At 35.0% G+C, this 15,616-nt stretch overlaps 1 protein-coding gene across 1 annotated transcript in view; it reads right to left on the reverse strand.

Moving 5' to 3' along the window:
* Positions 1-15,616, reverse strand: part of NBEA (neurobeachin) — a 437,354-nt gene that overhangs the window by 304,149 nt on the left and 117,589 nt on the right. The window contains exon 30 of the mRNA XM_009290267.2: positions 11,232-11,670. Coding sequence (XP_009288542.1) covers positions 11,232-11,670 — 439 coding nt within the window. The remainder of the gene's footprint in view (positions 1-11,231; positions 11,671-15,616) is intronic.

Consider the following 15,616-nt stretch of genomic DNA (forward strand, 5'->3'; position numbering starts at 1 on the left):
TTATTTTGCCAGTCATCTGAACACTTGAATATAGTAGTTGATTCTTCAATACAATGCACATACTGGTCTTGCAAATATAGTTGACTAACAAACGTAATTTTGCACTCAGCCTTCTGGAAAACTTTCATACTCATTTAAATCAACAGCACATGATGGAAAATGAACACCTAAACTGCAACACAGTAAATATTTGCTTTCACAATATTGATATCACGTCCATTTAAAAATAAGGTTTAAAAAGCAGTCTTGAGAATTTGAATCTTTTAAGAAGAGAACAGGGCTTTCATACAAAAAATCTGACATAATATCAGATATATATAGACAACATGGCATTCAAACAAACACATTCTCACCTAATCTTAAACCACTCTCTTTTTTTCAAATCTCAGAACTGAAAGACTTGCTGTATGTGTTAAAAGGGAAGAAGGAGGAAAATATTACAGAGACATTTAGTTAATATTTTTTCAACACTGGACAGCTGTCATAGTGCAGACAACTATATTTACATTTTTCCGTTTATCTATGAAAAACTGCTCCTGAAAAGTCTATTTCAGTAGAAAACCTGAGTGAAAAACAAACTTGAAACAAATCATATTTGTAAATGTTAAAAAATATATTTTCATCATCATACACATGTTTTCTGGTTAAGCAGATACACTTTTCTTTAAAATTAATCATTGTGATCAAATAAAAGAGCAAGAAAATGCAACTATTTAGGGTAATAAGGCCACATTTTGCTCTAGAACTTCCTTCGGTAATTATTTTGTTATACTTCTGTGTAAAAATAATGGCATATGATGGATCAAAAGGTGCGGAACAATTTTTTACAGTCATACAGTTTGTTCATATATATCTAAATCCTCAGTCTCCCTGGATTGTAAAGACTGGTGATGCAAATTGTATTGATGATGCCATTGTGAGAACTATATACAAGTGTTATTTTTTGTGATCTCCTCTTATATGATGACAGTGTACAAAACGATCCATAAGCAATTTTTTTCTCACTCTTTTTAGAGGGTAACAGTGCCAGTTGATGTCTCTGCATTCTGAACAACAGTTTTACCACTGCCCTGAAGCATGTACTATTAGAAAGGTAATTCTAACCATATTGATGGTTTTCAGCCTCCTTCCATTTACATTAGAAGATGAGTTTGCACAATGCAATAGCTATTGATTAAGATATATAACCCTAAAATAATTGCTTTTGTCTGTAGCTAATAACCTCTTAAAATTGTTGCTGATATGAAATGTTTACATAGCAGCAGCTACAGGTGAATAAAGCTGGGTCTACACGGGTTAGATTAATCTGCTCCATAACACCATGAAACTTCCTAAAATTAACTCCTATCCACACACAAAGATCTCTAGCTCAATTAATACTTCAATCAAATACTTGAGTTCTGGTTGTTCAGGAATACTGAATAAGTACTCAAGAGCAGAGTCCCTGTAGTGCCATAGAAACACAAGAAGAAATTAGGACTTGTATCTTAAGTGGGAGCACCTCCTGGATTATATTAATTTCATAAGGAAACTATCATTAGCTACAGCATCTTTGTAGAGAACTGCAATAGAAAGGCTAAGATTGGTGAGAATGAGGAGTGAATGGGAATATTTGAGGCACAAGAAGGAAAAGAAGGAAAGAAGGAAGGAGGAAGAAGGAGGACAGACAAGAAGGAAAGACACAGCAGGAAAAGACATCTTAGGCTGGCCTATGCTAATGGCACATAGATTACATCAGGTCATCAAGACCACAGGCATGTGTGTAGCTTCACAAGATAACCAGACCTTGGAGACGAAAACAGTGAACAGTGATGACTCAAAGAGGTGGGGAAGGACAGAGAGACAGTTGGCAGCTCCATAAGGGTAAAAAAAGGCATATCCAAAACCTGAAAATTGTTGCCAAACTATGAAGAACCCAGGAGATGTGAGGAAGACTTGACAGCTGGCATCCCATGCTCCCCATGTCATTGCAGAAGATCCTGGACCTGGCATCTGGGCACAAGCATGGGGGGTGCCTGACTGCTGGACAGACTCCTTAGACACACACCCATTCTAGTGCTTGCAAACGTGAGACAGAGTGTGAGTGAGTGAGATCTGTTTTGTTTTGGGTTTTATTTTAAATATTTTTTTTTCCCTCCTATAAGGTCTGGTATTGGTATCTGCTAAATTGCTGATACAATTGCTGCAAAAGAATTTCCTACTTTCCTGCTACTTTTCCAAAGAAGATTAAGCCAAATTCAAGATCTTCCTCCTTACCTTCAGACCGCTCAGTGGTCATTCAGAGTATCCAAAAGATCACCTAACTTTCCATAGCAAAGACCACGTATGTCAACTTTGCTCCTCAGACGTAACAGAATCATAGAATAGTTTGGGTTGGAAGGGACCTTTAAAGGTCATCTAGTCCAACCCCCAAATGTACTGGCCTCCTATAAAGGCAAAGATTCTTCTTAAGAGTGTAGTTTAAGACTGAAAATCAGCTCCCATAGCAAGAAAGAACAATCCTGCCCAGATCCCACAAATATTAATGCTCTACATATGGTTGACATTCTTTTGTAGGTCTCAATCAGGACATTAAGACAGGTCAGGTGTTATTAAATTACAAATTATCAAGAAACATCAAGAGAAACATCTCTACCATAAGATCAGGCAAAATCAGTGAGACATTATCATCCCAGACTGAAAGCAAATGCAGCTTTCTGACATGTCATACATGGTGACCTTGTCAAAATGTCTCATTCCTACTGACAAAACAAAATACAGCGAGTGAATACAGAATGACATGCAGATGAAGGAGACTGAAAAACTATATGAACAACACAACAGAGTGGTCAAAAATGTGCAAAACAATCAGAGGAACAGAAGAACAAGAAAGGTGAAAAAGGATGACTGACCGCTCTCAAGTGAAAAAAAACCTTCTTTTAACCAATCAAACCACTCCAACAGCACATTCAACTATTTCTTTCATGGAGGAAGAGAAATCTACAGACTAGAAGAAAAGGTTATATACACTTCTGTCATTGCATTTTAGGCCTTGTTTTCTACAACATATTTCAGACTTCCAAAATGTTCCAAAGTGGTCCACATTTTTCTGATTCACATCGTCATGGTCCCAAATGATCCTCAATGATTTAGTCAACAAAAGCTTAGCAGTAGCTGCTGCTCAGTAGCAGCTGATTTTATTTCTCTGTTCATCAGGTAGTTTACAATTCTAAAAAGAATTGTGACTACTAATCACTATTTTGTTGCTCAATGAGTGTCCTTTTCAAATAGTAAATCTAAGCCTGAAGTCATCGGAATTTGCATCATGTTTAAGATGAGTGTTGTTGGTTCAACCTGCACACCACTCGTGCATTGCTGGTTCATTAAATAATCTCTGCGAATGGCTACAGGATTCTTCTGCGTTTTAGTAATTTGCATGAAATAACTAGATAGAAAATAATACCATCAACGTGTTAAACTGCAAAAAGAGAAAATGGAAATAAAAAAAAATACTTTCTCAAATTAACTTTCCTTAAAAAGTTAGCTACCCAGTGCTGGTGACAGACAAATCAGGTTATGCAGCATTATATTTTCTCTCTCTTTCTTTGTGATCATCTTTCTGTACCTCTTCTCCATTTTAAAATCTAAAGGCCTTCCAACCTAATCACTCTGGTCAATCAAGAGGTCAGAGATAAGCCTCCAATACTGGATGTCTTGTGCTACCTATCTGAGCAGCAGCAATTAAATTAGAATCACTTTATACTCTTCTGGGATATGTGAAACCTCTTAAGGCTGAATTAATATTCTTGCTCCTCCCTTCCTCCCCCACAATAGCAGAAAGCATGAGCATTTTCAAGAAGTGCTCTTCAAAATGCAGTACAGACAGGCAGATTTTTCAAAGAAGTACTCTGTGTCAAACAGCAACTTCTGCCAGACGTTTCAGAAGGAATCACGGTAGAAATGGGGGACAATTTGTCTGCTATATTACATTTTACCTTGTTCCTACAGTTAGATTAATTTAATCTCTGAAAAGAAAGCTTAGTATTTCTTCTCTGAAAGTTATTCATATTCTCCATACCTACGTACATGTCCAGTCCTTTATGAAACAAGTATTGCTGATTACTCACTGTTCTTTCTGATAACAGCCCCAGATTGTGATTTGAGTTCGTAACAAGCAATTGTTAGTATGTACTAATAACACATTTTGAATCCTACTTAAGACAACCTTCTGTTAGGCTGACTGCATTAATATAAGATTCGACTGAGATCAAGGAGGAAACTCAGAGTTGACAGTCATGGAGAAGAAAACCTGGATAAAAAAAATGTGAGGTATACTGAAGAGACATGGAAGGCTCACAAGTATATAATCTTTGAGACTTATGCAAATGAAACCTTAGTGCTGATTGTCCAGTTACTATGGATTCTTTCAATCTTTTGATACCATACATTCATCAAAATACTCAAATCTTAAAGCACATAAAATGATCCTCGTCTCCTAAACACAAATTTCTTGTTTCTAAGTAGAAGAAAGGGAATCATCTCGGGTGTGGTTTAAGGACAAGGACATGAAGATCATTGATCTTTGCTTTCAGATAAAGCAAGAGAGTGAGTATTTACCCCCAATGAAATTCGCAGTCACTAGTATCTCCTTTGCATTCAGGATAAATTAGCTGAAGCATCTATAATGATCTAAAATATTGACAAGAAACAAGGAAAAAATGTAAGATATTAAAAAGCTAACTATCAAGAAAGATGAATGGTCTTGGCTGAACAGAGAAATTGGAAATACTGGAAATTTAATGAGTTTGAAGAATGTGAATGGAGTATAAGTGAAAATGTCACGTATTAAATGCCAGAAACATAATCGAATAAAGAAAAAAAGAAAGAAACAAACAGCATGAGGTATAGACTGGGGATGGGTGAGGAACCTAATCCTGCATCTGTGATGCAAAAAAATCCAAAATAGCAAGAGCTAAAAAGCCGCAAAACAGCTTTAATAGTGATTTTACAGTGGCCTATTGGGGTAAAAAAGTAAGACAAAAATCCAGTATAACTTTCAGCTGTATGTCCAGTGAATCATATTAAAGAGTAGAGAGTAGGTTTCTCCTGATAAAACATACATAAAGCTTCAGTTGAAATATAGCTATAGTTCCATGCATACGAATATGAAAAGATACACATCACACAGGTTGTAAGAAGAGTTTTGAAAGAGTTACCTGTGTACAGATCGCTAAATGACAGACAAGCAATATGATTACAGCTAGATGAAAAAAATTGAGGGTTAATATACCCAATTTTGGTTGACTTGAACATATTAATAAATTTGGGATGAAATCATTCTAAATGAACAGCTGAGATGGAGGTACACTTCCACCTTGCCCCCCATTTTATTTAGTAAACAAGTGGCTAAGACACTCTCTAGGAATACAGACAATGCAACTTCAGCTCCCTTTTCTGTCTAACAGGATCTGAAACAATACCTCCCATTCTCTGGAGTGTATTTTAACTGCTGCCTTAGAAAAGATATTCTAGAGAGAGGAGCTCTCAAGGCTTTCCTTTGGACTACAATCTCCACTGCACAAAGATCAGGAAAATTATTGAGAGTGAACTGGAATCCCAGATGAGTCACTTAATTCCCACATTACTGATTAGTTTTTTCATTCACATGTTCTCAAACTACTGTGATACTCAAAGTAATGGGGAATGCAATGACTAAGTACAGACAGCACCTGTAACTGTCCCTTCTTGATTCAAGGGAAAGGTGCCCTGTTTTCTCCAATTATTTTTCATTATGAACTTTAAAAAGTAATATTTTCTGTTGGGAGAAGACTAAAACATATTTATTCATAACTCATTTTTATTAAGTTTTCAGGAAAATCAAATCTATTTTTCAGCAATCATCTTTTGGAGGATCTAATGACTCTAACAGGAATATAATCTCCTACTTTATCTATTTTATTTAAATGACTGTGTAGCCGAGTGTATATCAATCATCTCCCAAAGGTGGGCAATAAAAAGACAAATATTGAACCTCTCTATTTGAGCCTTCAGTGCATCTTCTCTCATAGTTCTTGTCTTTTTCCCACTTAGTCAATCAGTAAAAAAAAAGAAAAAAAAGAAAAAAGTTTATTCTAAAAATAAACTTTTATGCTTATTCTAAAAAGCATAGATACTCTGAGTAGTCCTTAAAAAGAAAAAAGTTTATTCTCGTAAAAAGCATAGATACTCTGAGTAGTCCTTCTAAATATAGCCTAAATTCATAAAACATAGATTTTTATCTAAACACACTTTTTGAAGACCACCTTTCTCTGTACTAGCTGGCAGGACATGTATCAGCCCTGATTAGATTTCACAAGATGTCCACCTTTTCTAGCATATAAATACCTTTAAAACTGGCCCCAAGGACCTTCTATGGAGGGAAAAAAAAAAACAAACCCAAAACCAAGACTAAAATACTTCAAAAGCGTGTCCTTCAAAATGTTTCAAAATATGCTTGTAAAGTCTTCATTGAGCATTTAAACTATGCAAACCCATAGTATTCCAATTTATGAAGTGATAATGGATTAAAAGGGAATAAGGTATTTAATAGCAGCAAAAATAACTGATCTTCTCATTTCCAGGAACTCAAGATTTTCTGCTTATGCAAGCATCCTTCCTATTGAAATAATTCTGCTAAGTACAGAAAATATATGTAAATTACCTCACTTTGAAAAAATAATAAATAAGACACAAAACAAAGAGCACTCTCAATTTCAATAATAGCACCCCCCTAAAAACTTTCCACTAGAAAAAAGCAGAATGGAACAAATGTAAGCTTCAGAATGCAGTACTGCGCAGAATCACAAATAAATTCACAAACATTAATGGTCTACGTTGCATCTAGTGGGACAAATGCAAATTGACAAAAAAACAGAGACAAGAAATCCCCAAACCCTAAAAATCAATAACAGGGACTGATTTTTTGTCAGACAAAAGATGAGAAAGCAAAAAGGAATTATTGGTGATTTATGTTCCATTAGTTGCAAATCTAGGTGAAATAACCCTTTGTGTTTGCTTCTAAAAATGTCATCCTGGATGCCATTTTCAAGGAATTCAGTCTGACGTTAAAAGACATGTCATAACTTTGAGGATCCAGGCTCCAGTGTCCCAGAAATCTGTTTATATAGCTCATAATGTAATTACAGCTACCTTAAGACAGATGAGACAGAAGGCAGTGATATATTGAAAACTAATTGAAAAAAGCAGTTGTCCAGAAGCACTTGTGGGGAAGAGGTCTCTGAAAAGCTGCTCAAAGCTTCAGAGTTTGAAGTGAAATTTTTGATGTTGTCACTCTCAATCTATTGAAGAACTGACAGACAATCAAACCCGTCTGGCTGGCTGGCAGCTCATTTTGCTGGCAGGTGGCAAACAATTAGACACACCAATTTGTGCCTCCTGATGACATTAAAGCATGAAACTAAGTTGTATGCAGGGCCTAGTGATTTGTGTGAAAGCATTTCAAAAATAATACTCTTTGCCGTGGCAACTCATTTCAGACTGCCACCTCCCATTACGGCTTTGAGCGTTGAAGACGACAGACTTGAGTTACGTGCGGTGCAAGGCCGCTTCTGTTCAATCCGTCATCAGCGCCCCCCGAGACCTCAATCCCCTCCTTTCATCAATATCACCTCATCATTTACATTCGATAGTACTCGAACTGCTGCATACATTAACTACACACAAGTCCTACTTGATAAAACATGTTGGACACATTTTCTGCTTTTACATTTCATTTACAACCACACAAATTCTATGGAAGAATACACTGTAGCCTATTACACAATGACTCTTGCGAACATATTAGCAACGTACAATTAAAAGAACATGCAGAGCAAAACACATCATATTAAATAAGATAGAATTCTTAACTTCAATTCTATTTACAGGAGTTTCCTTTGTATGGCGTTTACCTGCATGTAAGATCAGTGATTATACTTAAAGAAATATCTTTAAAACAACAAAGATACTGTTATTTTTCTACTAATTACTTATTACCTCAACTCTTCTTTTATAAGGCACTCAGCCATCCAAATGCAAAAATAAAATAAAAAAAGTCTAGCCTCACAAGGACTAAGAATATCTTTTGATTAAAGTGAAAGATACATTTCTCTAACCTCAATTTGCTTATAAATATAGAATCACTGTGTATATTTTATAAAAACTGAAACAAATAAAACCTGACAAAACAATACACTCCATTGCTCCTGATTCTCCCTAGAGAGAATAAACATGACCAATAGCCACATTGCTCAGTGAAGTACCAAAAGCATAAACTACAGCAACAGAAGATCCTACAGAAATATGGTCCACAGGCATAGTGTTAGCTTTTAAAAAATATGCAGTGTATATTATTTAATTGTTATTTTATATCAGTAAACACAATTATATTTACATGAGCAAGTATGGAAAAACAATCACGCTGTAATTTTTGTCAGTTTTTCAATGATAATTGGGACGCTATAGGCAACACGAAATGTTCATAAACCACCACAAGCTAAAATTCATGTTGCTTTCTCAATTAATATTTTAATTAATTCTAATATTATTTCAATATACTATTCAAGGTTTTTCCCCCCTAGCCTTTGTTTCACCCCCCATGAAAAGTTACAGGGTTAGGATCTCATTCTGTTCCTCCTTTGTAATTTGGAAAAGAAAACCGACACCACCACCCATCTTTTGCCTCCAAAGATTGCCACAGCGGTCAAGTAAGTACTTTGAAAATAGGAGCAAACTGCACAGAGAACTATTTGCCTGAACAGTGGTCATAATTCCGTAATGCAGCCATGAGGTGCAACCAGTCAGTTGAGGTCTTGTGGGCTAAGGACATGAGTATTTTTATCAAGATGCTCACAGTTCAATAACATCCGTTTAGTTGGAGGAAAGAATTTAACACTTCCTGATCTGCTGGGACCTGCCTGAACTTGCCAATTTTCCCTTCGTAGCTGTTGGTTATATTAAAAAGCATGATCTACCTCACTCACCAAAATCAGACAGCAGGATCTTCTATGTAAGAGCAACAAAATATCCCAACAAAATTGATGTAAATGGGTCTTCTTTTGCCTAAACGTCAACCATTACCACTTTTTTTGCTGAAGAAGTAAACGATGCCAAGGGCTGACATGGTACAACATATGTTACCAAGATACAAACACAGCTGTACATTTTGTACAGGAAATCATGGAATCACAACTTGGTCAGGAGCGTAAGAGGATAGGGAAAAAACAAACCACTAAACCCTCCAGCTCCTAAGTGAACTTATTAAGTATGAAATGCCTATCAAAATCCGTAAGCTCTAAACATGAAGCACCTCTCAAATAATTCCATAATTCTGTTTTAGCAACTACTAATAATGGTGTTCAAAATCATTACATATACAAGCAGTCACATTGTTGCAAGAAAAATCTAATACACTTAATACAGGTTATGGCCAACCTACTGCAGCCCTTTAGAGTTTTTAACGTTTTCTTATAAAGCTGTAATTTAGAAATGCAGAATAAAACTCATCTCTTCAATCATCTTGATGTTAAGTTCGCTCTAAGATGACAAAGACATCTCATGAGCTGATATGCTCCATTTTAATTTAGGTGTCTAGCATTTTGTGCATTAACAACAACCCTCTGAATGAAGTATTTTTTTTAATTGACCCAGGTAGAAATTTAGCTGAATAGGTTCAACTAAAGTAACCTTTTGGTGGTTATAGTTAGGTGCTATTAATTCTACACACAGCACAAATTTTGGTACTGCTTAATGTACAAGAATGCATTCTAGAATATGATGGTTCCTCACAGAGGATAAGGAAAAATTCCCGACTGCATAGGAAAAAAAATATTTTTCACTTCACATTGAAATCAGTCTAAAGTCAAAACATGCAGATTGATGAACAAAAAAATATCCTCTTAATGAAACAGTTGCTAAATGAGATTTCTCTGGAATGGCCTTAAGACCTAAAATATTATTAGAAAGGGAAATATTTATTGCTTCTAAAGCACATCTCAGTTTTCCTATCTTGATCCAATCTTCTTTGTGACAACAGATGATATCTGATTGTTTATTGAACTATTTCAGAAAAGCAGCCTCAGTACCAATATATATAAACAGACAAAAAGGCATCAGCTTCTCTATGGAATTCATAACGAAAAAGCGCTTCTTCACTTTTATTCTAAAATTCTCATGTATCTTCTTGCACTTTACTGTTTACATTACGCTGAAAACATCGATTGTGTATTGTTTTTCTGAAGACTTTAATGAAGACATTTCTGATATTTTTGCAGGTTTTCTGTAAATGCAGATGGATTTTTCTCATAAATCACAACATAGCCATTTTCTTGTTTGATTTTTTATTTCCTCCAGAATTTTAATTCTTGTACCTGCATGATGAACTAGTATATTTCTACAACTTTGCTTAAAATTTTGAGACATGTTTTACCATACCTTTGAGTTAAGTCTTGATTCCATTTTTTACTTTTTAAAAACATTTTTATGAAGAAACTGCAGGGATCTTGTCATACTGGAAAATGTAACCACATCAACACTCATAAAAGTTAGCTCTTTGCACAGGTTAAGAATGAACCCACAATGGATCAGGTTACCCTTCTCCTGGAAGGATGTTGTCAATTGCACATCTTATCACAACTTCTATGTTCAGGATAACTGAGATGGACTGGACACTTAAAGAAAAGTATATTCATTAGAAGCTGGGAAGCTACAGCCTAAAAAGAGAAACAAAGAACTCTTTGTGGAAATGTTCACCAGTTTATTTTTAAACACTAATTTTTGAACTTATTTGCTGTTTAAAGACCTAAAAGGAAACTGGTTTCCACCATGACCATGCAAACAATTTGCCATGGTCAAAACATTTCAGTACCAGAAAACAGTGCAATGATGGATCCAATTAAGACTTAAGCCTTTGAAAGAATATTTGACTGAATTTCAGCACAGTCTGTTCTATATCAACAGATATTACCCCTCCTCCTCACTTGTTTTCCAAATACCTCATAGAGTTTTATTCACTGCTGACAGAGAAAAACAAGGTGAATTACTTTTGTCTATACCATACAGTCCGTTTTGGTAACAAAGAAAAGGAGAAGTAATGCAGCTGGTTTTTAACATAGTCTAATACAAACCAAAATAAGAATAACCGTGTTTAAAAAAAAAAAAAAATCCTTCAAACTTCTGAATTACATGAATATAATATAATGAATCCAGCCATATACCTGTCAAATGAGTGAAACTGCATGGGAAGAATAGCCTGAGCTTCTCTCTTCAGTGCAGGATCTGGGTAAGGGATCGGATCCGGACCACATTCTGCAATTTCAACAGGGGCTGCCACAAGACTTTTCAGTATTTCCTTGACATTGATGCCTTTACTTTGGCTGATACTGGATATTGATGATGCGGGTTTCAGGATTTCACTGGGGCTTTCCGTTAAGCTCTCCTGAGATTTCTTCACTTCCGAAGACAAAGTAGACAACAGCTCGCTCATAGCGTCAGGGCCTGTGCTGGTCTCCAAGTCTGTCCCATTCAAAATATTCTGCATCTGTTCATCTCCAATTCCAGAATCTGTATGAGGAATAGAGCTTTCCAGCTGAATATCTTCAACTGGTGTCGGTGTTTCTTTATCTTTGATATTTTCTGGAAATGCAGTTGGTGTCTCTGCAGTGAAATAGAGGTTATGAACAATATTTATAACTTAGTTTGATTTTTGTTCCTAAAAATATGATCATAAGGTTTTACAAGACAGAAATGTGTTAGAAAGCCCACAAATCTTAGTAGTTTAAACCTTAAAAACTCATTTTACATACAAAACATTTTGCTTTCAACAGCTGTTTGGCATATATAAAGGCTTGGAAGAGGGAGCCCGACGTTGCATTATGCAAGCTCAGTGACATTTAGAAATTACAGCCCACTACTCACACCGTAATCAAATAGCAAAATACTGCCAGCAAAAACAACATTAAAAATCATAACTTATCGACTGCATATCTGTATGATCTGTGAGACTACTGGAAGAGAAAAATGCAATCACTTATGCTTTAGGATTATTATAAAATTTAGTCTTTTTATTGCTGTCAGCAAATATTAAGCTTGCATTCAAAAGAAAACTGCTAGACCTTTTGTTTGCTTTGTCTTTTGTTTAAAATGTGTATTATACACATTTTTACACACATATCATTACATTGAATACAAATTTATTTATACATGAATGAAAAAAAGAAGCATTATTGTTGATTCTTTAGATAACTCCCCCTTCCCCACAAAAGGTAAAATTCTGTAATTCTTTCAGGCAAATGTTAAGAACAAAATAAACACAGCTTTATAGAGACGGGCAAATGAAATCTGTTGACTTTGGAACACATCCAGATTGAAACGGACTCTACAACATCTTGTAACCGAGAAAAGCATACCTCTATTAATTACTTCAGTGAAAGAGACACAACAACTTCATTAAACAAGAATAATTTGCTATGCTTAGTGGAAAGTTAGCTAGAGGTGTGAATAACTTCCATATTAATCTTTTGGGTTACATTTTATTAGAGCAACAGACTGTGGCTATTTTTAATGACAAAAAGCTTGCACTCAAACTGATTTTTTAATTTATTTTCAAACTATCTTATTTGCATTGGATCACTTGTTTTGATTATAAAATTTAGCTGGCCTATGTATGAAATAGGAACACTTTTTTTTTTTACAGTTCTGATTTTGCAGCTTAGATATTATGGAAAATATTTTACAACATACTTAGATGAAGCTCTGCCCTTCTGACTATTCCAAACAAAATGTACTTCAGCAATGTAACTTTAATAACAACCACATAATTTATTACCAATTGTTTGATACAGTCAGGTGTAAAATATCTACATATTTATCACATGGGCATAAATGTGCGTGTATGCATACGCACATAAAAAATTCTGTATGAGACTATTTATGTGTTTGAACTAATAGTAGTGTAAACCTCTTCATGTGTACAAGTATTAACAAACAGATATAAATAGAACAGAAGAGGCTTTTAAAAATACAAAGCAGAATAACCCATTATAAGGAGTATTTTTTTCTTCTTTTAACAGCCATAAACTCTGAAGCCACTTCCTTCTTCTCTTTCTCCTAAGTGCATTAAACACATCATATCAAGTAGATATGAACCCTGCTTTGTGAAGCAGGAAGTAGAAACTGGATTTATGAGCTGCATAAAATGCACTTAGCATCTGCCAGGTCAGGAAGTAAAAAAATCCGTATCTGCTTAGTACTGCCTATATTTGGCACAGAAGGACATCTGATCCACAGAATGGTCCTAATGAATTTTCTGCTTGTTTGTCTCTTTAAACTTCATCCATACAAAGACAACACTTCTCAACTGAAGGGAAGAGTAGAACTGGACTGCCAGTCAAGCAGATCGTTGCCCTTTTAATGTATGGTAAGTAAAATAGCGTAAGGCTCCACTATTATGTAAACGAAAAGAGGACACCGAAAAAAGAAGACGGTCCACTACATGGTGAAGTTAGAGTACACCTAACCTCAATTTTCATTAAGGTCAACAATGCTGAACACAAAACTAAAGACAGGAAAGCTAATGGAAATGCGGTTGTGGAAATTCAAATACCCTAACTAAACCAGGAGAAAGATTTTAATGTATTAAAATCATGGGAATGAACTGACTCCAAACCAATTTTGAAAGAAACAGTCCATGAAATTACTGGTCTAGTAGCAAGTACTTTTGCCAAACAGGTAAGTGGAGATAGCAACATATGACTGGAGAAAAACACACATGGTTTTTGTTTTTAAGAAAGGGGAAAAAATTATCTGGACAACTACAAGACTTCAACAGTAAGCAAGATTTCAGGATTTATTTTGGAGTAAAGAATAGTAATGGAATGGAATGAGGCAGATTACAAAATGGCTTTGCTAAAAGAGCTTTTTAAATATTTATTGCTCAAAGAAAATAAGGGCCAGTGTAATAAAATTCAGTAAAGCTGGGGTTGTCACAACAGATAGTAATTTAGTCAGAAGAACCTGGAAATTAATAGAAGGTGGGAAAAGAAACTGGCTAAGAAGGAGTCATCAAATAGTTGCAAAAGAAAAAACCATCAGACTGAGGAAAACTACCATGGGAGTTCTCTCATTTAAAATTTTAATAAAGATTTCAGGTGAAAAAGTAAAAATATTCTGGTGAAATTTGCTGATGACAAAGTTACAAGGTACAATTGATGTACAGAAGGATGGTTATAAGAAGGCATTATGACAGAACTGCAAATTACATTTAATAGTGAAAAGCTATGCATCCAGCGACTAACACAGAGATTCCCATTATAACTGGAATTCATCAACTGGAAATGACTGGAGAGAAGGACCTGGATACATCAATCACTGGTAACTATTCACTGCCATGGAAAAGGCAAATGTGATTCCAAACTTTTCTGAAGAAATAGCTCCTGCAGTAGTTAAGTATTACTGGCATTAGAGAAGGCTTTGGTAGGGTTCATTATGGAATACTGTGTACGCTGTTATATTTGAGGAAGATGGAAGTGCCACTATGGAGACCCACAGTGATCGACTGTTGCAGAAAAAAAGATTGCCTGATATAGTCTGGCCAAACTAATACTGAGAGGGTATACAACAGCTATTATACATTTTCAGGATGCAAACTCCAGAAAAAGGATTTAAGCTAAATGGAAGAGTTGGCATGAGAAAAACTGAGTACAAACTCACCAGGAATACATTTAGATTGAGAAGTGACAGCCATCACTATGGAATTAAGGTTCTGGAATAGCCTTCCAGTTAGAGTAGCAAGTTCAAAAATCAGAACTAATTTCAAGACTCTATAAATAGGACTGTACTTAATTACTCTGCATGTGCCTTGTAATCCTTTGTTCCCAAATGAGAATAAAATGCCTAGAGGATTGTATCATTTGAAGTAAAAAATGGAAGGAAAATTAAATTTGTGGATATAGAATTTAGATATGACATACTATACAATACATAACACTAATTAAAATGATTTAGGAAAAAATATCGAGAAGTTATTGTATATACAGATAAGTGTATGGATACTTCATTTCCACAGAAACTAGACTTGTATCTTTACTTTTCTTATTGTGTCTCTAGTATCTATATGAATACACTGCACTAAGTCAATTAAGCTTCGTCTGATTTATCACCATGAATAACAATCTCGAAAAACTACCTATACCAAATGCTTTAACTCTCATTTTTAAAACATCAAGCAAGCTAAATGAGTAAGGGTTTAAAAGGTCCAATTGACTTTTTGTAAATCAAAGGAAAATAAATTCAGAACAGATAAAACTGATTAATAATTGCCCCTCAAATAAGAATACTAGTAAATTAGTATTTGTGAAATTCAGATAAATATGTCTGAAAAGACATGTTATAAGACCTTCTGGATCAGCATTATTAGTACTATTTTAGGTAAATTATAAACTCCTGAGCATGGGTCACAAAAACCAACCAATTTTAGTTACAGTACTGCATATCCACAAGTTTTATTCTATGTTCATTTATATGGTGTCATAGCACTGCTGTAGCCTTCAGAATTCAGGAATAAAGAATCAGTACTGAATACTGATTCATAATGTTATCTACT

The sequence above is a fragment of the Aptenodytes forsteri genome, unplaced genomic scaffold (assembly GCF_000699145.1).
Source record: "Aptenodytes forsteri isolate BGI_AS27 unplaced genomic scaffold, ASM69914v1 Scaffold155, whole genome shotgun sequence".
NCBI classification, from domain to species: domain Eukaryota; kingdom Metazoa; phylum Chordata; class Aves; order Sphenisciformes; family Spheniscidae; genus Aptenodytes; species Aptenodytes forsteri.